Here is a 24007-nt window from a genome sequence, read left to right as displayed (position 1 = left end):
AGCCAAATGCAACCCACATGTGGTGCCAGCCACACGTGGTGAATACAACCCAAGGCATAGCTTCCCATAGGTCTCCCCAAATTATAGTGTTCTCATACCAGTGAGTACTGCCTCTTGCAAGCTAATCACTACCTGGGCTTACATCACCAGGTGGACTGCATTGCTGTTCTTGAACTTGACATATGGGAGATAATCACCTAATGTCTCCTAAAGACAAGGCATGTTTTTTTTTGGCTCAACATGATGGTTTTGAAATTTACTTGTGTCCTTTGGAGATTTATGTGTATCACAATATATACATTCTCATTCTTCTTACAGTTAAAAATTACAGACAAGAATTTGTGCTGTCAAGTCAGCAACCACGGGACCCCGAGTAACCCAGAGGAAAACGCTGCTCTGAGAGCGGCAGTCAGGGGCTTGGTGGCCTCAGCGGAAGGAGGGGGTGAAGAACTTTCCCGACGTCGGTGACTCGGGTGCGGCAAAAATGTCGTCCAACAGGAAAAGCGTCTGTCTGACTCACCTATCAGTCCTCAGGGGCCCGGGGCCAAGAGGGTGCCTGGGAAAAAAAAATTTTTGAACCGACGAGGATGGGATTCGAACCCACGCGTGCAGAGCACAATGGATTAGCAGTCCATCGCCTTAACCACTCGGCCACCTCGTCACGCAGGATGGGGTTGCCTCGACTTCAGATGAGGGTGGCACGTGGGTACAGGGATCCTCTACTTGCAGAGCGCCCCAGCCCTGATCTGCGCCCCTATGGGGTCCGCCCTCTTCCTGTCCCTCTCCCCGGCCTTACTGCTTCTCTCTCCGAGACCGCCCCCAGCCCGCAGCAGTTTCCCGCGGCCGCTTCCTTTCTAGCGATGCACAGTATTTTCGTCCAATTTCACGTATTTGTGCACTCGAGAAATCTAGCACGCTACTGCTATGACGGAAAACCATGAAGCCAAAGGAAAACAGGATTTTTCGCTCCTTCCAGGGACCGCAGAGCAATGCCCAAGCGTTTCTTTCTGGCTTAAACGACGGCACACACCAGGAGATAGACATAGGCAAGCTTTGTAAGTAACTCACTGTCTAAGAAACGCAGGAAATGAATCTTCCAGTGACCGTGACGGTCCTCGTTCTCTCCCCTCTTTTACGTGTGCGCCGATCAAGACGTCCGACCTCAGAGGGTTGGGTGAGAAATTGATTAAGCAAAGAGGACGTTTGTGTTGTCCAACAAGTCTGGAACTTTCAAAAGTAGACTTTCTGACACGTTATCATTAAATAAGTGATTTTGATCAAAGGTAACATTCAAAATGACTGCATTTAAAAAGCAAAACCAAACCCACAGAAAACAAAAGCAAACGACAGCTTTACAAAACACACACGTTTGTGTCCTTGGACAACATTGGGATTTTCTTACCAACATGCATAGGCAAAAACAAAAAAACACAAAAACCTAAACAAAAACAAGTAAACAATAAACAAGGGGAAGAGGCTGCTCCGAGGTCCTTGTCTTCATGTTGCAGAGAATTCGGAGGTGAGAGAGGGCAGCGGCCAGGTGAACCTGGGAGGGCGCAGCTGACCCATCCGGCCTGGACGCACGGGGCGAGTCACCAGGTACAGTCACCTGCGCTGCGCTTCTCCATCCCGCACCCGAACGGGTGTCTCGGATGTGGAGCTTCCGAAAACCTTCCCAGGACTGGGCCCCCCAACGCCCCATCCCACAGGGCGCTGAGCAGGACTGGGCCCCCCAACGCCCCATCCCACAGGGCGCTGAGCAGGACTGGGCCCCCCAACGCCCCATCCCACAGGGCGCTGAGCAGGAGCGGTTACTGTAGAGGCGATTGCTCGCTAGATTCCTTACACAAACCCCACTCTTCTCTCAAAGTCCCCCTTTCCTTCAGCCACTCTCGTGTACACCGTCCACCCAAGCCCACGGCGTTTGCTCGAAGGTCGGCACGTCCCCGGATTTGGAAACATCGATGAGTCAGTAACGGATTGATTGCTGCTTTCACTCATGCAAATTCACGTTGATAGACTCTACTGCCCCTGGCACTTGACGACACCTGGGGACGCGGGCGTTTCCGCCCACCGCCTGCCCCGGCCGATGCGTGGGGCCACACGGAGTACGCCGGATGTGGACTTTGGGGGACCAGTACCAGCGCCCCCTGCCTTCCCCTGACATGCACACACTCTTTCTTCTCTCTCCTCTTCCCTCCCCCTGGGATCGGAGGAGCGAAGGGATAAGCCCGGGGGGAGGGGAGCAGTGGAGGGGCCCCAGGAACCGGCGGGGAGCTCCTACCTGCTGGTTAGAAGGTCTCCGAGAACCATTGCCTCTCGTGCGCTCTGAGCCACCTGCTCTGCTCTAGCCTCCCTCGCAGGTGGAGTTTCTATCACGTAGCTGTCGCTCAGACAGCATTTCCTCCCGGTTTTGACCTGACAGTGCCAAAAGGCTGTCCCTTCTCTCCCAGTGTGGACCCCTGGCTCTCCGGCCACAGTACCAGAGTGAATCTTTCTCTCCGTGGAGCTCAAAGGGTATTGCGGTTCCGGCCTCTAGAATCCATTTCCACCTCCTGTAGAGGTGTGGGCGGCAAAAGCCTAGTGGGATCTGGGTTGATTGGTTACGGAAGATCGATTTATTGGGGAAGAGCGGGAACAAAACCAGACACAAGTTGCTTAACTTGTGAGGTCTCACCGAGACTGGAACTCGGATCGCTGGATTACAGAGTCCAGAGTGCTGGCCGTTACAGCATCCTATGCATCAGCATTATTGCTCGTTAGATGATCCAGCTCTCCTTTCTAAAGGCACCCTTTCCCCAGCCCTGCCCCTCACAAGTGGCGGGCCGAACGCGCCCTCTACTTTTTTTCTCGAAATCGGTCAAAACCTGGGCGCCTGCGCGCAGCATCCTTTACCCCAGAGCCTTAATTTAGAACACTGGCTTCCCAACTGCAGGACCTTGCCTGCTCCCCTAGTCTCTCTCTCTCTCTTTTTTTTTTTTTCAGAGGCACAGGTACAGGTCGTATTCCTTCTTCCACGTTTTCCCTGGAAGGCAAGGGGAGTAGCTGAACAAACCCGAGCCCTCACCGCGCGTTCCAGGCTTTGCCACCCTCGTTTTCCATGCCGGTCTTCCACGCGGCAAGAGGAAACCCGAAACAAAGGTGCGTGGATCACGAGGCCGGAAGAGAATCTGCAGCCCTGGTAGAGTAGTGGGAATAACTCGGGGCGAGGAGACGGAGAAGGGACTCCGCAGCTCCGGAAATTAGGGGGTGGGTGGAGGTTCCCAAATATGCCAGAGAGGAGTCCCACCTGCTTGTTCGTCCACGTCTCACTCTCACGCACATACACACACACTGCAATGCGCTTGTGTCTCCCCATAAATGCTTACACACAATATGCAAACACGTGCGTGCTCATTCATGAACTCACGCTCGTGCACAGAGGCTCGCGCGCAGGCGGCTCCAGTGGAGTGGATCGATGAGTTCCGAAGAGAAGTCTCTGTGAGGATTGTGCGCAGAACCCACACCGTCCTTAACTCCATCGGGGCCTGCTCTGTTGCGTGGGACGCAGAGAACTGGGCAGTTCCCCAGGTAGTGGACCTGGCTTTAGTCCTTGCTCAATCATGACTGCCAGGCGTGGCTCCACTTTGAAGCCCACTTCTTTAGATCCCGGATGAAGCTGCGTCTGAGTCGGTCCCCCAACTCTCGCCAGGCACCTCAGTGCTGAGAGCGGATTGAGCTCTGCTTACCGACTATTGGCTGGCGCCTCCCGCACCAGCCGGCGCCAGCCCATGGTGCAGGGCAGGAGCCACGAAGGCCCCGCATCCCGTGCGAAGACGCTGAGAATCCATCCTCGTTTCTAGACGGCGGACAATGTCTCTGTCCCCCTCACTCATTTCTATTGGCAAACGGACTTTTAGGTGTAAAGGCAGCTTCCAAGAAACGAAAACTTTCGTAGTCACGTGGGAAGAAAGTGGCCAAAATGGCAATAAAAAAGTCCTGACTACTTTGAAAAAGCTGCCAGAATTGTTGCCCCATACAGATGAAGAAGTTTTTCGGGCAGAGAGTAAAAATCAGAAGTTATATTTTTCTCCAAAGATTCGGAAATTACATCTTCAGAAAAGAGAAGTATGTGTTTTTGTGTGTGTGTGATAAACAGCGAAATCAAGTCGAACAGGATGCTCTTATTACCGCCAAGACTCCAAAGCCAAACAGATTTACAGACTTGTAATACCAGCAGTGTGAAAATTTCAAAGGTTTAAGTTCGACCAAAGAAAAGATCTGCTGGCCCGTACGGGGATCGAACCCGCGACCTTGGCGTTATTAGCACCACGCTCTAACCAACTGAGCTAACCGGCCATACTCACTCGCTACAAACTTCCGGAACTTTCCCTCAACTGTCACAGCTGGCCGCTCAGCTGCCTCTCCCGTCCGTGTCTCAGAAGAAAGAACACTTGCTTCCTGCTCTCCAGCCTTAACAAGCGAAGCGAAACAAAACATCCTTCTCTTGGAACCAAACCAGAGTGTGGACTCTCAGGGGGCCACCAGATCGCCGAGACCTGTGCAGCCTCGCCGACCGCCCCGCTCTCCCGGGGACCCCGCGCCGCTGCCAAGGGCTGCGCGCCCGCAGGTGCAGCGAACCCCGCGCCGCTCCTCCAGCCAGGCGCGCCTCCCTGGAGCTGCTGGCTCCCACAGCAGGCTGTGCTGGCTCCCACAGCAGGCTGTGCTGCTGGCTCCCACAGCAGGCTGTGCTGCCTCAAGGACCTGCCCGTGGGCTCGGATTCTCTGGGCCCTGGCCCTTGTTGTAGACGCGGTCCCTAACTCGGAAGCTTCAGATCTCCAGGGTGACCGCCATTCCAAGGTCACTTGGGAGACCTCTCTACTGGCGGCTTCCAATAATGTGACTGTAGTCCCCGTTTCATTAATCGTTAACTCAATCCTTCCCCCTCAATCTTTGCCCCCAAAACTGATATCCCAGCTTTACCATCTGTGCCATTTTAAAAATTTTATATCGTAAAGCTGTGCAAACATTTGTCATCATATCCATGGCTTTATCCATGTCTTGTCTATCCTTGCTTTTTTACTATCTTAGAATTTATATTTGCATCTTTCTCAGAACCGACGTAAACAGTCTTTCTTTAAACGTACACCATATGCTGCTGTTTGGTGATTCTCATTACTGGCAACTGATTGACTTCTCCATTCCGTTGCTGCAAGACAGCATAGGTCACAGGTGCCCTGACTTTGCACACATGTGGAAGAGCTGTTTAAAGAGTAGCACATTGGTAATTTTGGTGCATGCTGTCCTGCTGTGCTTGGGAGAGCTGGCTTCCGTGTCCTTTTAACTTTTTAAAGAACAAACACAAAGGCTCCTGGCCACATCCTAGCTCCCCATTCTTCCCGTGTTTCCCAGTTTAGGACTTGGATTGTCAGCTGAGATGCAGAGAAATTCAAGTTCTGGAAAAATCACCTGATGTCAAGTACACGGAGAGAATGATGTTTCTCAGAAGAAACTGCAGGAGAATCAGGGGAGAGAGACTGAGGGCTGCGTGAAGGGTAGGTCACCTTTTGTGCCCCTCAGAGAGAGCCGCATGGGCAAATCTTCCAGTGGGAGCAAAGCTGAGATGTGCCAGCATGTCTGTGAGCAGGGCTGGGCTGCAGAGTTGCAGGAAGGGCGTAGCAGCAGGAGTTGCGGAGAGAACATGCCCACAACCCAGGACCCACCACTGAGGACAGCATCTGGATACTGCTGTTGGTGGAGGCAGTGGGTGCTGAAAATGAGTGTCAGGCATTCGTTGATTGATATCAGGTCTGAACTAACAAATATGGTCACAATTTATTGTGGAACAGTAGGGATCCATGAAAGAAGTTAGGATGGAGAAATCGCAGGAAAAGCTTTGCTGAGAAAGACCATCTTAACCTCCAAGTGCAACCGGACTGGGTCACTAACACTGGGCTTGACTGCCGGCTATGCCACTCCTGCGACCAATTTGGCCGATTAAAAAGGGCAGAATTTCTCTGCCATATAGTCATTTACTTCTCTGGTGAAGGCACACTGGCTGACACACAAGTGCGATCAGTTCTTCACTCTTGGTACCCATCTGCTTGCTTGCCATGTTCCATGCAGAGAAATATTTCCTAACCCCTTCCCCAGTCACCTACCTGCAGGATCCTCAGAGATGGGGCAAAGTGAGGAGATGGGGGCAGAGGATCTGGGCCCCAACCAGGACTTGGAGCATCTGCTAACCTTGGCTTCTGAAGGAGCTCCCTGAAGCAGAAATGCCATGGACAGGAAGCAGACCAGCCCAGGTAGAAAGACCCTGGGATGAAGGAAATGTCCGGAGGTTAGCACACCAGTGATCACTTTAATTCACATTCACTTGCTAAGGGACAAGCAAGAATCGACTTCCTCTTTAGAATATTTCTCTCATTATGCAAAAGTTGTGCTTCGGATAACCTTTTCATATTAGTATCCAGTATTATTTTGTAAACATTGAGGATGTCTTAAAAGACATTTATTTCAAAGGCAGAATTCCAGAGAGAGGGAGAGAGGCTTAGAGACTTGGGACTGGTTCACTCCCCAAAGGGCTTGGATCTCCTTGGTGGTGGCGCTGTAACAGGCACTGCTGAGCTGAGCTGAAACCAGGCTCCCAGAGCTCCGTGTGGGTGGCAGCAGCCCGTGCCCTTGGGCCATTGTCTGCTCTTTTCCCAGCCACATCAGCTGGGGACATTAGCAGGACTGGAACCACCTTGTGACGGGTGACAATTTAATCTACTTTTCCATGACACCTGCCCCAACTTTGAGGTGCTTTGGGAAAGTCTACAGGTGAACTTGCAAGTTTCACAGAAAATTTTTTTTTTAAATTGTTTTCATTCTACTTGAAAAGAAGATACGTGCAGGGAAAGGGAGAGAGAAATTCCCGGTTTGGGTTCATTTCCCAAATGCCCACAGCAAAACAAACAAACAAACGAACAAACAAACAAAAAACAAAAAACAAAAAAACAAAACCGCGAAGTTAATTTTCTTAGACCCTGTTAAATTTAAATATTTATTATTATTTTGATTGGAAAGGCAGAGAGGAAGATCCTCTGTCCTCTCACTCACTCCCCATGCAGCCGCAAAGGTCGGAGCTGGAGCGGCGCCTAATGTGGGATCCCGGCGAGTGCAAGGCGAGAACCCTAGCCGCTGGACTACCGCGCTGGGTCCTAAAAACTCTTCTTAAAATTTTAGGAAAGGAGCTCTTTGGAAATGAGGATTATGCATTATTCTTGATAAATATCGTGAAGCCTCATTGAACCCGGGGTTAACTATGCTAAAATCGAGTCAACCAGGATGCCTTTATTCCACTGAGACTCCAAAAGCAAACTAGGTTTTACAGACTTGTAACACCTGCAGCGCGGAAGGCGCCAGACTTTTGCAAGCAATATAATTCGAAGACCCCGCGGGGGCAGCTGGCTCCCGAAAAACAGACCCGGGTTCCCCTCGGAGTGTCAGCCACGGAGTTACAGGCGTTGGACTCGTGGCTGCAGAGGCCGCGGCGTCACTTGGCATGCAGGGACCCCAAGAGGTGCGTGCGCTAGGGCGCGGCCCGGATTCGCCCGGAGAGGCGCGGCTGGAGCCCGAGGCTTTGTCCCGTTTGGAGCCTGGAGCCCAGCTCAGGGCTCCTGCAGACGGCGAGCGGCATCTCAGGCCCTGGAAAAGTCGCGCAGCGGGTCCCCGTGCGGTTTTGTCGCTTTCTCCTCCGCGGAAGACCCTCGCTGACCGGCGCCGGAGGCGGGGCCGCAGGGAGCACACTGCCCACGAATCACAGGAACCCGGGATCCACGCGGGTCCGGCCACACACTCGCGAAGAAAAAGCCCGCGTTCCCGGGTTAGAGCGACAGCTAGCTCCGCCTCCCTCAGTCCTCGCAGTAGGTTGACCTGCGAGGTCAGCAAAACGGCAAGAATTCTTACGTTCCTTGGTGATTTCAGAAAGGTGATTTGGTTTCCAGTCCTCGCCTCGCGTGCGCTAGGATCCCATATGGGTGCCGGTTTATAGCTGTGTAACTCTCACTTTAAAATAAAAATGAAAAAGAAGTCTTAAGAAAAAAAAAAGCTGGCTTTGGATGAGCTCAGCTCTGGCCGTTGCAGCCAGCTGCAGAATGCCATCAGTGGACCGAAGATCTGTCTCTCGTCTCTGTAAATCTCAATTTCCTGTGAAAATAAATACAATCTTTAAAAAAACTTTTTAAAACCGTCCAACCATATGCAGTTAGTTTTCAATTTCGTATTTCACTGTAATTGGGGTAGGCTATCTATCTTGGGATGCACGCCTTGCTCAGTTCCAGGAATCCAGTCCTCTCTGTTGGAGCAAACCGGTCCTTCGCTGGGTGTGAGGAGGTTTGGAAATTGTTGTTTTAATGACCAAAAGTTCAAGTCCTGCTGGCCCGTACGGGGATCGAACCCGCGACCTTGGCGTTATTAGCACCACGCTCTAACCAACTGAGCTAACCGGCCATACTCACTCGCTACAAACTTCCGGAACTTTCCCTCAACTGTCACAGCTGGCCGCTCAGCTGCCTCTCCCGTCCGTGTCTCAGAAGAAAGAATACTTGCTTCCTGCTCTCCAGCCTTAACAAGCGAAGCGAAACAAAACATCCTTCTCTTGGAACCAAACCAGAGTGTGGACTCTCAGGGGGCCACCAGATCGCCGAGACCTGTGCAGCCTCGCCGACCGCCCCGCTCTCCCGGGGACCCCGCGCCGCTGCCAAGGGCTGCGCGCCCGCAGGTGCAGCGAACCCCGCGCCGCTCCTCCAGCCAGGCGCGCCTCCCTGGAGCTGCTGGCTCCCACAGCAGGCTGTGCTGGCTCCCACAGCAGGCTGTGCTGCTGGCTCCCACAGCAGGCTGTGCTGGCTCCCACAGCAGGCTGTGCTGGCTCCCACAGCAGGCTGTGCTGCCTCAAGGACCTGCCCGTGGGCTCGGATTCTCTGGGCCCCGACCCTTGTTGTGGACGCGGTCCCTACCTCGGAAGCCTCAGATCTCCAGGGTGACTCTCCTCGAGGATACAAGATCCAAGCAAAAACCTTGTCCTCACCCTGCCCTGTGCTCCTTATGTGCCTCCCTGAAGGTGTTTCTGTGATTTATTGGCCTTTTAAATAGACTTTGAAAGATCTCATGATCAAACCTTTATTCTTGTCTGAGTGTCTTGTAACTTTCACTTCCTTTTTTGCTCAGCCAAATTTTGTTTCATTTCATTCCATTTGGTCCGTGTCTGATTGCGGTTTTTTTTTTTTTTTTAAGATTTGTTCATTTTTATTGGAAAGGCAGATAGAAGAAAGAGAGAAGGAGAGATAAAGATCTTTCATCCGCTGGTTCACTCCTCAGATGGCTGTAACCGACTGAACTGAGCAGATTCGAAGCCAGGAACTTCTTCCGGGTCTCCCATGCAGGTGCAGGGTCCCAAGGCCAGGCTGTCCTCGACTGCACCCCCAGGACACAAACAAGGAGCTGGATGGGAAGTGGAGCAGCCAGGACGCTCTGGCTTCTGATTCCAATTCTGAATTTCTAATGGAATGTGTTGGCGCTTGTGGTTTTCGTATCTAAACGTGTGTTTGAGGATATTTTGTTCAACTTGAAGAGTTCTATTACTCTTTTGCTTTGTTTGTGGAGGAATTCCCATCAGCTGCCCTATGATCCTGCCTTCTTACAGTAGTAGCTCTGTGTAGACAAAAGCTATCCAGATACTAGTCTAGTGAGCTGCGGGAGTGGTGGGATTCCCACTCCAAGGGTGACCTCTGCTGTCCATCTGGGAAAGTACCAATTTTTCTTGTATTTTCTTGTGGGGGGGGCGGGGGAGTCGGAATGAGGAATCTACACCCAAGTGTCCAAATCTTCAGGTTTCAGGTTTCCTTTTCTCCTGCTTGTCCTCACGTCCCCATTCTTTTTTCCTCCTCCCCCATCCCCTTCTTTGTGTTACTGCATAAATTAACAGGCTCTGGCCACTGGAAACTTGCACAACCAGTTCACCCAAGTTGAGAATTGATGAGGAAAGGGTTCTTTGTAGAAGCCAGCAGTCTTGGGGAGAAAGAAGGGGATCCCTCCATCTCTAACGGGCTCTTTCTGCCCACAGATCAGCAGAAATGAGTGTTCAAGGGAAGGAAAGGTTACAAAAGAAACAATGGGTATGAGTTTCATCTGCCAACCATTTTCTGGTTATGTTGTGATGGTCTGAAGATCCAGGAAATCCACAAAGTCGGCCACAGGGAGTTTTCCTAGTTTTGACAGCTGACTCCAGGGTCTGCCGTTCCGTCATCTCTCCTGATGAAGCTCCTGAAATTCTTAGGCAAGCATCTGTCACAAGATTGGGGACAGGTGATTCCTAATATCGGTAGTCGGATGGTCTTCTGGAACTGGTCACTGTCCCAAGCCTTCTTTCGGGTGCCTCGGCAGGGCTTTGTGTCCCTGTCACACTCCTCCCCCTCCTCCAGCTCTCCAGTGTGTACTTGCAGTGGGCTCCAACCTTCCTCCAGCAGCAGAGGATAGAGTGGGAGTGAGCTTCATGGGCATCCTTGGGGAAACCCACACCTTCACCGTGCTATTGTGTTGCAGGGTCCTCGGGTCTACTTGCTGGACTAACTTCCTGGATCTCCTTTCTTCACCTGCTCTTTTGTTATGTCCAATGGTTTGGCAAGCATAAGCAAAGAGGAAGGAGAGGAGGAGGGGGGACCTGGGCATTGTGTCCTGGGATGGAGGAAGCTCTCTGAGGAAGCCTCAGAGAGGCTCCAGGACTTGGACCTCTCACTCCCACCTGCCACGTTTTCTGAGGTCCCAGGAGTCCAGCTGCTCCTGTGGTGGCAGCAGGAGGGTTGTGGGCAGGGCAGGGAGTCAGAAAGGGATGAGGTACTAAGGGTTGCTACCTGCAAGCCACAGGTACCACCACACTCCTATCAGCATCCATGACAACTCGCCATGCCTGAAGGCACATCACCAGGTCTTCATGGGACGACTGAGTTTCACTTTCCTCCATGCTCGGTACACCTTGACACCTTCCTGAGACTGACCCAAATCTTGTCTCCATCATTGGGTGCAATTCTTTCTTGCAGTTTGTCTATACTCATGTAGTGTGTGTGTGTGTGTGTGTTTGTCTTTCAAGAAATCCTGCTCTTTAGTTGGCCTCTATCTACCTTTTCAGGTAGTATTCTTACAGACCAGAACCTCACCTAGGTTTAGCTGGGGGTCTCTTGGAGTCCAGCTAGGTCTCCCTATTCCTGCAAGGTCATTTAGGAATCCCCAATCCGGCAGCAGCCACTGGCTAGGTGCATCACAAAGAATAATACGGAGGATGCCTGAGACCAGGAAATGGCTTAGCCAACCCTGATTCAGTCCTCAAGATGGTGGTGGCCCTGCACACCTGCTCCCCTGTTACCCACCTCATCGGCTAGCTGAGCCCCCAATCACTCTCCCAGTCACACTACTGGAATCCTGAACTTCTACCGCATGGGAAGAAAAAAAATAATGTCAGCTTCCAAACCAGTGGAAGATGCCACACAAAAGCATCACCTCTCAGTCTCAACCTCAGGATGGCCTGGGTTGCAAGGCATTGCTTTTCCTCTACAGAGAGAATGGGCCGGAGGGCCAGCAGTAGGGCTTGGCTGATTCGCTTCCCCTGTGCCCACTCTTGCAAGACATTCAGGCAGGTCTAATTTTCTCGTGTCTGCTTTATCCTAGTTTCCAGAAGCTTCAAACAAGTTGCTTTGCTGGCATCAGAGATCTTGTCCCTTTTGCTTTCAGGGCACTGCTTAAGGGTAAATTACAAGTTAGCATCTGCATCTTAGCACTTCACATGCATGAAATACAAGTGATGCCAAGAACTAGACACGAGAGATGGAGACGTCATAGAGGGATTATATCCGGCTTTGTGGCCTGAGGAAATAACCCTAGGGTTCCTTAGGGCATTTTCCAGGTTTCACAGGTTAGAAATTGAGGTAGATAAGAGTTGTCAGAACCCCAGCTCTTGAGATGCCTGGAGATAAAGCTTGTCTCACCATTAAAAGACATGCCAGGCAAATGGCCTAAAGCTAAAGCAGACAAGACCAGCAGATTTGCCACCCAGGATGTGGGAGCCACTCAGATCTTTAGCCAGGGCCAGCTGCTGGAAACAGCTAAAGCTCTGAGCTTTCTCTCACGAAGTTCTTTGCAGTTTTATCCTTGTTAATGACGTGTTATGGAATCCTTCGCAGCATCCACAGGGGGTGCTCCCCTTTGGCATGTATTCTGTTTGCTGCCTGGGGCATGTTCTAAACCACCTGCCTTGCCCCGACCTCCTCCTGTACCAAAATGGGCAGCGTATTACTCTGTGAGGCAGCTCTTCCATGCAGTATCTGTTCATAGGCATGCAGTGCGTTTGCAACAGTGGGATGGGGGCGTGAGCCCTTACCAACTATGAGACACACGGTACAGCTGGATGTTAGGTAGGTCAAAACAGAAGGTAGGGCGCAAAGATACAGTCTAAGTTAAAGGAACTAAAATGAAAAGGCTAAAAAAAGAATAAAACGCCAGCATGTGAAGAGAAAGACGCAAACACATTTACACAACTTTGTTCATTATGTAAAATTTCTAGAAGACTCTAGGACTAAGGTCACCTTTTTGGGGACACAGACGGTTAGAAAGGTTGTATGTAACAGTGTCTGGAGCCACATTTCTGGAATTCCCCACCATCTAAGTCCCCGAAGTGACGTTTCTCACTGGAAACCTGAGATCTCTGTGGGCGGGAGACGGGTGAGTGGAGACCACGTCCGGCCCTGGAGGGTCAGGGATGAGCGACTCAGACCGGTGCTACTCTGTGAGTGAGCCGCTCTCGGGAGGCGGCGCTTGACAGGTGTGGGGTGGGGTGAGCCTCCTAGTACCTGCTGAGAGCCAGCCTTTACTCTGGGATCCGGCGGCCTCTGGAAAGACAGCCTAAAGGTCAACACTGGAGTTTTGGTCTGTTTTAAGGGAAAATTACTATATGCTAACATTTTACTTTTCTTTATTTATTAGTAATTACAACGCAGGAATACAGTTAATACTTAATGCATTAAAGGGAGGGAGGAAAACTGAAACCATCTTTCTATCTTTGGCCGGTTAGCTCAGTTGGTTAGAGCGTGGTGCTAATAACGCCAAGGTCGCGGGTTCGATCCCCGTACGGGCCAGTAGGGTTTATCTTTTCCTAGCTTGGTTTCTCCTAGATTTTAAATCTGCAGAGACTCGTGTCAGCAGTACTCCCCAAACTTCAAGAACTCGGCAACCATGTCCCCCACGTTCTCAGAATTGCAATGTTGTTCTTCCCACGCCCCCATCACTGCTTCTTCCTTGATTGCCATTCTCCATTCCCGACATTCCTGTTCTGGAAAACACTGGCCTCACCCATGGAGTCTGGACCCATCCCAGTGTTGTCCCCTGGGACCAGGACCCTGTGGGAATCTGCAGGCGCTCACAGAACCTGCAGCCACATGGCCTAACACCTCCTTTGGGGCATCCCTGTCCTTGCCGGGAGTGAGGGCGCTCCTGGCTGCACGGATGGGCCCGCCTGGTGACCTACTTTAAGTTATACTTCTTGTAAAAGTCTGGGTCCTCCGTTGGTCTTCAAAACGCTATAAAGCTTTGAAACTGTCAGGAAAACAAAAGCGTGCCCCTTGATTTTTTTTTTTTTTTTTTTTTTTGCCGCAAACTTTTACCAACTAATTCAAGGAGACTTCATATTATTTCTGTTTTAAAAATAACCTACTCTGTTATTTTGAATTGTTTTCACATGAAAAGGTTTCGGTTATTTCAAATAGCTCATTTTTAAAAATTGTATTCTCAGATAGCTCATTTTCTAAGTTTTAGGAGTCCTGGAAGGAAATTTAATGTCTCCATTTTGTTGTAAGCTGGGAGAACTTGTTTATTCTCACTGAGAATCATTTCAGGTATCTGGTAAATCGGTTTCCTTGTTGTTTTTCAACATCATAAGGACCTTTCGTCTTATCTGTTTTTTTTTTTTTTTTTTTTTTTAGGCTTTTTTCCATACAGGTAGCTATGAAAGTCTATTTCATATGGTAGAAGCAAAACCGTGGTTTCTCATGCAAGCACGTCTACAGTGGGAACCTGCGAGTGGATGCACGGAAATGGGCCTCCGCAGAGCATCCTCGGTAGGCCCAGGGTCCCAGCTACGGGGGGCTGGAGTGTGGAGCCGCATCCGCTCAGAAATGACTCCCTTCAGCACCCACCCAAAGCATCTCCGTCTTCCACTCCTCATCTTTTACCTCTCTCGCCACGACTCCGCCTGCCTTCCTTCACCCATCCTCTCTCAGAGGAGGACGCTTTTTCTCCCGGCACTTCAAGGGCCCCAAGCCAGGATGGGTGCCCAGCGTAGAAAGCACACATACCATATCCTGGCAGTCGGGGGAACTGGAGGGAGAGGAAACGCCTAGACAGAACTCAAGACTGCCTTCTTGCCTGAGTCTCTAGGCAGGAATTCCCTGTGGTCTGAGCGGAGTGCGGAGCAGCGGCCCCTTAGGGTCCACCGGTGCAGAGCTACAATGACAAGGATGTGAGGGAGGTCGTGATTGCTGGGCGGTGGGGGAACCTTGGTCTTGTGCGTTCTCACCCCCCTTAAGCCTCAGTTAGTCCTTACAGGGGTGTCAGGATCCCACAAAGATGCTGGGTTCAGCCCTAGTCTCCTGACCGCCACACACTAACCTAGCTATCCCTTTCCACATTTGTCTTATAACTGTTTGCTAAGTGCACTGAAACGACTCTCCTAGCAGATATTCGTACACAGTGTGGTGGTATTCACTAGTCCTCGTGTTGTACACCAGCCTTCTAGGTTTTCTCATCCTACGTAATAGTAAATTTGTACCCTTTACTTCTTACCATTTATTCTTGTACTGCAGATGGGTGCTGGTCTGTGTGTTTCATGCACCCCAAGGCCCTTGTGTTGAAGGCTGGATGGGGCTGGAATCTCAGGGCGATGGATCCAGTGGCCCTACTTCCCATCCAGTTTCCTGCTTGTGCCCTGGGAAAGCAGTTGAGGGTGGCTGCTTTTGGGTTCCTGCACCTGCGTGGGAGAGCTGGAAGAGCTCCTGGCTCCTGGCTTCAGATCAGCGCAGCTCTGCTGTTACAGTCGCTTGGGACGGAAGATCTTTCTCTCTTCCTCCTTGTCTATATATCTGACTTTGCAATAAAAAATTTAAAAAAAGGTTAATATAACCAGTTACATCTTGTCCTCTTGACAAATACTGTCCTAACAGCCATGAAATGATGTCTCACCGTGGTCTCGATCTGCAGGCCCCTGGTGATCACCAAGGCTGATCAACTTCATATTCCTGTTGTCTATTTCATGGTCTCCTCTAGAAAGATACTGTGCAGGTTCTCAGCCATTTGTTGAGTTATCTATTTTTTGCCGCTGAGTTGTTTTGAGATTTTTATGTTTCAAATACTGACTCTAAAGGACGGATGGTTTGTGAATGGTTTCTCCCCATACCAAAGGTGGCCCTTTTATTTTGTTGGCTGATTGCCTTTTCTGGAAGCAGCTTTTTAGTTATGTGTCATCCCATTTGTTCATTTTTTGTTTTGCTGTCTGACCTTTTGATATTATGTTCCCCCGAATCATTGCCAAGACCAGAACAGGACATAAATACCTCAATTTTTATTTCAAGTTCTTGTCCCCCACAGAAATAAGAATCCAGAGGCATGAATGTAGTGCCCAAGCGAGAGCAGGAGTGATTTAAGATTTGCATGAGTGTGGGAAAGCATATGGAGACACCTGCTGTGACTGAGGTAAAGTCACTTCTGAGAATTAAGAGGATGCCAGAGAAGGGCCCCAAAGCAAGATCCAGAAGCCAAAAACCTTCAAAGGGAGTTCCCATGTATGCCTGCCACTTAGATGAAGCAGGGGGTGCCATAACTGAACGTACAGATGGGGTGAAGTGTGGCATGCATGAGACTTTCTGGAATTTTTTGGAGCTCAGCATCCACATGGCCATTGTGGGGTCTCCCAACGGGTGCCAGGCGACTCACAGGTGCATCCTGGGAAAGTGGGTGCACTGGATCGACTGTTGCAATGCAGGTCACATGGAACTTGTGAGTGCCAGCGTCACTTACTGCTATCTAACCCCCCACGCAGCCACTCCTCAGCAGCATGAAGGCGCTGCTCTTTAGCAATACCGTTCATGAGCGAGGCCTCGCCAGAAGCTATGGCCAAGAAGTCTTTCTGGTCTCCTTTGAGCAGGCTGAATGGCTGGACCACAGAGCTGCCCCAGAATGGAAGCGGCCCCGGGTTGCATGGTGCTTGGTCTTCACAATCAGTTGGTTGCATACTCTGTGTGCTATGGTGGTGATTGTAGTTCGTTGCTTTCTGCCAGAAGGCTGTGTCATCCTCACACTGGACTCCTACATCAAGTGTCATACTCACACTTGACCTTTATATAAAGGAAAACACACAGTATGCCCACATACCCTTCTGTGTCTTGTTTCTTCAACTCAACACCATGTTTATGAAATAACCAAATTTGCGGGATCATGCCCACGCGTGGCTCATGTCTCATTGAAAAGTGAAATCTCAGTGAAGGATCAGAGAGAAGCCTTGAGCATTCTGTCCAGGGCAGAAGCCCTGCTTGACAGCGTCTGAGGGTGGAATTGTGTGAGACAGGCTAGGAACCTTCCAAATATACACCAAGGTCTTGCATCCCTCACTGCTGATATCCTAGTTAAAACCTTTTCTATGAGGTTTGCATAACTCACACGTGCAAATAATAAGCAGGAAATGTTGTACCTTTGCCAAGATCCCTGGTCTGGAAAAATGTTTTCAATCTTTGAGCCAGTACGCTGATGCAGAAAGTTTGTGTAAACATTGTAGAGGTTGTCAAATACCCAGTCGATGCAGCTGTGTTTACTAAGGTATCATAGTTCCCTCTTTCACACTGCTACCTTATAGAACAAAGAGGTTGAACAACAGCGAAACAGAAAATGAGGGAATTTCAGATTAGGCTTAGAGCTAAGAAACACATACAGCCAGCACAGGGCCAGGGAGTGGTGCAGGGAGGTGGTAAGAGAAGACCTCAGGGAGGAGGTGGCGCTGCAGTCCAGCCTGTTATACAGGCGACAGCTGACATCAGGATGAGGGGAAGGGACCAGCTTGAGACCTCAAGTGACCCAAGGAGGCCACATGCCTGGTAGCACACAGGGTGCAGAGCAGGAGGCAGTGAGTTCAGGCAAGAGGCTCAAAGAGTGTGCTAGGCCTCATGGCCACAGTGAGGATCTGGGCTTTCTCCTCCTCGTGGGGACAGTTATCCAGGGACTTTATTCACAACCTGGTCAAACAACTGTGACTGCCAGGGCAGGAATGGCCAGCAGGGGATGAGGGTGGGCAGGAGACAGAAAGTATCCTGGAACCTTCCATTCTTCCCCTGATAGGTGCAAATGGGCAGCAGCAATCCGGGCTGGAAAAGTCCGGACCTCAGATTTGGTTTCGGGACAGGACAGCAGGCCTGTAGTGCACTCCATGTGCCCAGGCACCTTGTGGCACACCTCAAAGTGAGGGTCCTGGTATGGCAGGCACACTGGTAGGGAAGCTCTGAGAAGGTGACAAGGTAGAAGTCATCCAGGTGTCAAGGGAAAGAAGGGTGCAAGACATTACATGGGGCTGGTGCAGTGGCATGGTGAGCTAATCCTCCGGCTTCCCACATGGACACTGCTCTATTTCCGATCTAACTCCCTGCTTGTAGCCTGGAAAGGCAGTGAAGAATAGTTGGAGGCCTTGGGCCCCTGCACCCACATGGGAGGCCTGGAAGAAGCTCCTGGCTAACAGCTTTGGGTCAGCTCAGCTCTGGTTGTTGCAGCCATTTGGGAAGTGAATCAGTAGATGGGAGCTCACACTCTGTCTCTCCTTTTTCTGTAAAACAACAATGACAACTGCCTTTCAAATAAATAAACCTACCTTAAAAAAGATTAAAAGAAGGAACTTCAGCAAAGTAAAACTAAGAGTACATGAAATGTTGAGGTTGAACATTCTTTGATTTCTTTAGTTTTGATTTATTTGGAAGTCTCAGAGACAGAGCTTAGATTCACTGGTTCCATCCCCAAATGTCCACAGCAGACAGAATCGGGTTGGACTGAAACCAGGAGCCAGAAACTAAGTCCAGGTCTCCCACATGGGTAACAAGACCCATCGCTTGGGTCATCACCACTGCCACCCAAAATCTAGATTAGCAGAAGCCTGTGCCAGGTATCGAACCCAGGCACTACGACGTCAGACATGGCCATCTGAGCTGCTAAGCTCCTAACTATCTGCTTTCTGTGTATTATTTTTAAGGTATATTTATTTGAAAGGCAAAACATGAGCGAGGAAGTCTGCCAGTCACAGGTCACTTTTTTAAAAATATGTTTGTGCGTGTGTATGTTTTATTTGAAAGGCAGACCTACAGCTAGAGAGAGAGAAAATATCTTCCATCCACTGGTTTACTCTTCTAAATGGTCCAACAGCAAGGTCTGGGCCACGCTGAATTAGCAGCGAACAGGAACGGAAGCACAACAGTGTGGACTTGAACCTGCACTCTGATACGGGATGCTGGCTTGGCAAGTGGCAGTTTAACGTGCTGCATGACCACGGGAACCCCTCTGTTATTTCATGCTGCCAGATTCTGAGCATCCAAGATGTGTCAGGTCCTCATACAAGTGCTAAGTATGCAAGCAGAGATGCTGGGATTAGATTTTAGAATGAAGGGCTGTGATTCAAATTGAAGGAGGGGTCCAGGGTTGGCCCTGGGGAGTGAGACAGAGGTTAGATCTCTTACCTACCTAACATTTTATTTGTTTTATTTGTTTATTTATTTATTTATTTATTTATTTCATTTATCTCACTCCTCAGGGCAGCAAGGGGCCCAGCCCAGGAGTCCAGAGGCAGAATCCAAGTTTCAATCTGATGGCAGAGGCCCTGACTCCAGGAGCCCTGCTCATTGGCTGTTCAACATGGAGCACATCAAAACATACAGTGAAAAGAATCACTCTGTATATTTGCATAACTCTTGATAATAAGGAACAGGCGCTGAATCCCAGATTCCTGCGTATCTGTCCTTGGTAAGTCAGCTGTTGCCTTTGGTCCAGGACTGAGGTGGCTGGGCAGGGCATGGTGAGAGCAGCAGGGCTCAGCTTGCATCCTGGTTCTCCTTGGCTGGCCCGAGCCAGGCCTGCAGCTGCAGGAAGATGCTCTGTGGAAAGGTTGGCAGGATTTGGACCATCAGCCCCCTCCCCTGATCCACAGCAGAAAGCAAAGGAATGAACATGGCAATGAGCTCGCAAATTTACCTCCAACCTTCACCCCCTACCTGGCGCCCGTGGCGGATGCTGGGGGAGTCTGAAGGTCTCTCGGGTGCCATGTCTGAGCAGTGGGAGGCCCCAGGGATGAGAAGGGCCGGTGTTGAGGGTCCCAAGGCCTGTGTCACACTCAGCACATGCCAGGGGTCTATGTCTCCTGGAAGGAAGGAAGGGGATGATGTGGGGAGCTGGGCTAGGTGGAGGACAGGAACCAGGTGTATCTGAAAAAGGCTCACCATTAACGAACAGCACGCGGGTGGCACCGGGGCTCTGGCCACCATAGTAGGTATTTGTCTGGGCCACGGCCTGGGTGACAGAAGAAGCCGAGAGTCCAAACACCTGCTCACACAGATCCAGGTGGGAGGGCAGTGCTGGGAGCGCCGAGAAGGGGCACGACACACCCTCACAGGAGACATCTGTGGAGGGAGACATTGGGGGCCTCAGGCAGAGCCTTCTGCATAAACTGTGAGGAGTAAGGTAAACCAGGAGAAACTGAGGCAAGCACACGTGCCAGGGCTGCGGTGAGAAGCATGGTGCACTTGCACCGCTCCTTGGCTTAGAATCCATTGCACTACCCTGCCTCACAGGGGTCCCCTCTCTGCCAGCGTGCAGGCGGAGCACCTGGCACCAAGAGAGCCCTGGGGAGTCAGGATGAGGGAGGAAGGCTGCACACAGTGTCTCCTCTAACCCTACCAGAGAAGTACTGCCAAGTTATTGCTACTTTATAAGTCTCGCCCAAGTGTGTCTCAAGACCTCATAGGTAGGAAGTGAAGCTAGAATTTGAACATGTTACAGGAAAGGCAAAGCAGAGAGGGTTTTGAATTTACTTCTGAATGTGGGGGAGGGGGAGAGATAGGATTTGACACACAATCAAGGATGTCTAGGTAAATTCGAGTTCCAGAAAAACAAACAAAAGTGTTTGTGTGTTATGCTCTCGTATTAATGGAAACGTTCAAGTGAACAACTTTCAGGTCGGGTGAGTCGTGAGAGCGGGGCACCTGTGCGATGAGCGCCCTGGGCACAGGTGTGTTTTTTTAGGAGCGGGTGAGACCGGTCACTCACAGAAGCCGAACTCGGTACACGTCTGGTACAGCCACTGCCTGTCACCCAAGTCGGACACCTGTGGTTCTGTGGCCCTCAGCTGTGCCACGGTCGCTGCTCGGGAGAAGCTTAAACACCTCTGGCCCAGGCTGCGCGTGACGATCTGGGGGCGACACGCAGAGATTTGCCCTGCGCCCCGAAGCGGGCGGAGGCCCTCCCGAGCTCCCCGGGGAGCAGGGCATCCAGGTGCTCACCTGCACCGCGCGGCGCAGCCCGCCGTAGGGCGCGGAGGCTCGGCGCCCGGCGCCCGCGAGCAGCAGTGCGCACAGCCTCCGCACGCCCAGCGGCGTCCCCGCTTGCCCGTCGTACTGCACCGCGCCGCCCACCACGGCTTGCAGCGCCCCGAGCAGCTCCGCGCGGTCAGCCGCGCTGCCCAGGCGCCCGCACGCGCCCAGCTCCGGCCGCAGCGCCGCCCGCGCCGGCCCGCCCGCACGCAGCCTACGTTCCACTTCAGCGAAGGCCGCGGACGCCGCCGCGAGGCACTGCAAGAAGGAACCGAGAGGGCTGAGTTCCGTGAGGCCAGACCCGAATGCGCCCCGGCTCCGCGCCCGCCGGAGGCCTCAGCCCACCCGGAGGGGCCGCCGCTTTTAGTGACACCGGCCTCTCGGACGGGCCCGTCCGCCGCAGGTCCCGCCCACTCCCCGGTTCCCGCCTCCTTCCAGGTCCGCTCCGGAGCGCGCACCGCACCGCCGCTCGCAGGTCTCTGCGGGCCGCGCCTCGGGGCGCCTCCTCCCGCTTCCAAGGTTCCCTCCGGGCGCGGGCGGGCTAAGCCACGTCCCTACCTCCTGGGATCCTCCGATGCCCGCGTTCGTTAGACTTCTGGAAACCACCTGTAGACGGACGGCCGAGGCACCTGCCGCGTCAGGGGCACCGCGCCGGGACCCTCCCCTCCTCTCCGCCGCCCTCGGCCTGCCGTCCTTACGTCGTTGTATTCGGAGAAATCCAGCGCGGCTAGCACCGGGGCGGAGGAGGCGACGGAGGCGGAGATGAGATGCGGGAACTGAGGGAGAGGAGCAGTGAGCCGGCCGCGGGAACCGAACCCCTCCTCCCGCCTCGGGCCGCGCCCTGGGGAGAGAGTGCTGGGGGGCCGTGGCACCCAGGCCCGAGTTCCCGCCCCTTCCCCCGAGGACCTTCAGCCTGGCCCAGGCGGCCAAGGAGCCGGCGTAGGAACCTCCGAAGCAAACCCAGGGGCTGGCGGAGGAGACGTTGAGGAGGCGAGACAGCGCCTGGCGGGCCGAGGCCACGTCAGCCAGCCTGCTGGCAGAGCGGGGTGGGTCTTGCTGAGGGCGCTGCCCCTGCACAGGCTCTCCCCCGCCCCTGGTGCTCCGTTTGGGTCCGGGAGACCCCATGCCGCCCTACCCGGTACAGATAGGAGATGTCCAAGGCGGCGCAGGTGCCAAGTTGGCAAATTCGGGGGAGAGATGGGAAGCAGTCAAAGAGGGGAAAGTCGTGGCTTGAAGGTGGTGGGTGGCCAAGAAAGGTGTTGGGGTGCACAGGCGTCCTATCATTTACTTCCCAGAAAACAGAAGACCTGCGCAGCAGGGTGACTGGAGAAGTGGGTGGAGTGTCACACTGATGGAGGTGGGGGCCAGGCTCAGCCTCAAGGGCAGAGGGAAGTTCCCAGGCCCGAGGCAGGAAGGACCTGGGTGTGCGCCTTACAGCGTGGCCCCCAGGGCCAAAGGCTCCGGTTAAGGGGGGTGCCTCATGATTATTGCAAGAGCCACCATATCTGGCAGAGGAGGCATGTGGGGGGTGGATCACATTTAGGTTCTACAAGGGTTTTCAGTCGGAAGTGAGATTTGGTGGTATGGCCAGCTTGAGTGGGCTGCCCGTTGCAGATGGTGAGACACGAGCAAGCCCCCCCCCCCCGAAAGAGGAAGGAGGAGCTGAGCGGAAGCAAGGAAACAGAGAGTCGGAGACCCTGTGGGCTTTGGGCAGCCACGGTCATGCCCTGTGACCCCCAAACCTCTCCCTACCCCCACTCACGCATGGCGACTGGACAGGAAACGGAGCTGGGCGGTGTCCAGGCCCCCTGCGGGTATACTGAGCCCGTAGAATCGGTGCTCCAGGCCTATCACCAAGGCCCCCCAGGCAGGCGCCAGGGCTGCGGGGTGCCCTGTGCAACAGGGGGTTGGTGTCAGCGCAGCTGCGGGAAGCCCCTCTCCCCTCTCCCCACCTTGCCTCTTACCTCTGGTGACAGAGCCAGGCCCGAGGGTGCCCTCGCCTCCCAGGTGCAGAAAGACGGGGCCGTCCTGGGCAGCCCAGTGCTGGTCGTTCACCCAGTATCGCTGGCCGGTGGGGTTGGGGTGGAGGGAAGAGAGAGGATTTGGCGGAGTCCTGACCCACTCCCTGTCCAATGCTTCTCCTTCTTGGGTTTCTCCTTAGGTTTTTGCTAGTGCCTATCCTGTTTATCTCCTCACCGGGAGCACAAGATCTGAAAAGCAGGGGGTTTTGCCTACACTTTTCCACGTGTGAATTCCTAGCTAGACACACGCGGCAGGCACTTGCTCTGTCCTGAAGGAATTGAAGGAATCCTCGTGGAGTACATCATACATGCAGATGGGCCTAGGCCCCAGTGGGTGGGCACAGAGCAGAAACTGGAAAAGGATGGGTGTGTTCATTCAGGAGAGACTGCGCGTGCCTGTTGGGGGCCAGGTGGGGCTGCAGTGAGGCCTGGGGCAGTGAGCGCAGGACCCCGGAAAGAGAGGAGACCCAGGTGAATCTAAGAGAGGCTGCGCTGCCGGGACCTGGTGTCCTGGGGCAAAGGGAAAGGGGGGGGTCAATGCGGAGACCCGGCCTCACCTGCAGGAAGGACCGTCTGTCGGAGGTGTTGAAGGGGTCCAGGGGCTGCTCCAGCCACCCCTCTTTGGGAAAGACCGCAGCCCCAGGAGCCAGGCCCAGGCCAGAACTCCCCTGAAATCGTTGAATGTGCTCCCCCAGGCGTCTGAGGAGGGCAGCTGTGGGACCAGGAGGATCAGGGGTGAGAAAGTCCAGTCTGGACCCCTGAGGACCCCACCTGGCTCTCAGCCCCTCTTACCTGGAGCTGTGACCCCCCAGAGGGAAAAGAGGAGCAGGGGCCCCAGCCCCAAGCCAGGCCTGGCCTCCATGCTGCCCCGCTGGGTGCCTTGTGCAGCCTCTGTCCCTGCTCTCTGAGGGCCTTTATCCCCGCTGGGCTCAGCAGCTCAGGTTTCTGTCAGCCCCCTCCCGGCGGGTCAGGCGTCTGAGAGAACTGTTACAGCGGAGCGGGGACGCCAGCTTTGTGCAGGAGGCCTGGGGGCGTGAACAACAGGGCAGTTCTCTGGGTCTCCTCAGCTCCATCTCCCCTCACAATGCCCCTTCTCCACACCCCTTCAGCTTCCTCCTCACCCTGTGCCCTTCCCCACACCCCTTCAGCCTCTCCTCACCTGCCCCCTTCCCCACACCCCTTCAGCCTCCCCTCACCTGCCCCCTTCCCACACCCCTTCAGCCTCCCCTCACCCTGCCCCCTTCCCCACACCCCTTCAGCCTCTCCTCACCTGCCCCCTTCCCCACACCCCTTCAGCCTCCCCTCACCGTTCCTGCACCTCTTCCTGCCCTTCAGCATTCTTGACCTCATGCCCCTCTTTGTCTCTCAGT

The 24007-nt window shown here is 53.0% G+C and overlaps 2 protein-coding genes and 4 non-coding genes across 6 annotated transcripts in view; 2 read left to right on the top strand and 4 right to left on the bottom strand.

Moving 5' to 3' along the window:
* The window catches only part of LOC101522509 (histone H2B type 1-C/E/F/G/I), a 231840-nt gene that overhangs the window by 148854 nt on the left and 58979 nt on the right, over nt 1-24007 (top strand). The window lies entirely within an intron of this gene.
* TRNAS-GCU (transfer RNA serine (anticodon GCU)) lies at nt 580-661 on the bottom strand. Its single transcript has one exon. It is a non-coding gene; the product is annotated as a tRNA-Ser (tRNA).
* Nucleotides 4265-4338, bottom strand: TRNAI-AAU (transfer RNA isoleucine (anticodon AAU)). The gene has a single exon. It is a non-coding gene; the product is annotated as a tRNA-Ile (tRNA).
* Nucleotides 8403-8476, bottom strand: TRNAI-AAU (transfer RNA isoleucine (anticodon AAU)). Its single transcript has one exon. It is a non-coding gene; the product is annotated as a tRNA-Ile (tRNA).
* On the top strand, nt 13076-13149 carry TRNAI-AAU (transfer RNA isoleucine (anticodon AAU)). Its single transcript has one exon. It is a non-coding gene; the product is annotated as a tRNA-Ile (tRNA).
* Nucleotides 19123-23499, bottom strand: PRSS16 (serine protease 16). The gene is made up of 12 exons (XM_058670459.1): nt 23430-23499; nt 23195-23349; nt 22581-22680; nt 22379-22508; nt 21523-21646; nt 21315-21392; nt 21175-21222; nt 20587-20874; nt 20354-20495; nt 19528-19707; nt 19303-19448; nt 19123-19185 (listed from the first exon to the last, which is right to left on the bottom strand). Exons 1-12 carry the CDS (start codon nt 23497-23499, stop codon nt 19123-19125), a joined length of 1524 nt encoding a protein of 507 aa, XP_058526442.1.

Source organism: Ochotona princeps, chromosome 1, assembly GCF_030435755.1.
Source record: "Ochotona princeps isolate mOchPri1 chromosome 1, mOchPri1.hap1, whole genome shotgun sequence".
Classification (NCBI taxonomy): Eukaryota; Metazoa; Chordata; class Mammalia; order Lagomorpha; family Ochotonidae; genus Ochotona; species Ochotona princeps.
Note: the sequence above shows the minus strand (reverse complement) of the source record. Positions and strands in the feature narration are given on the sequence as shown.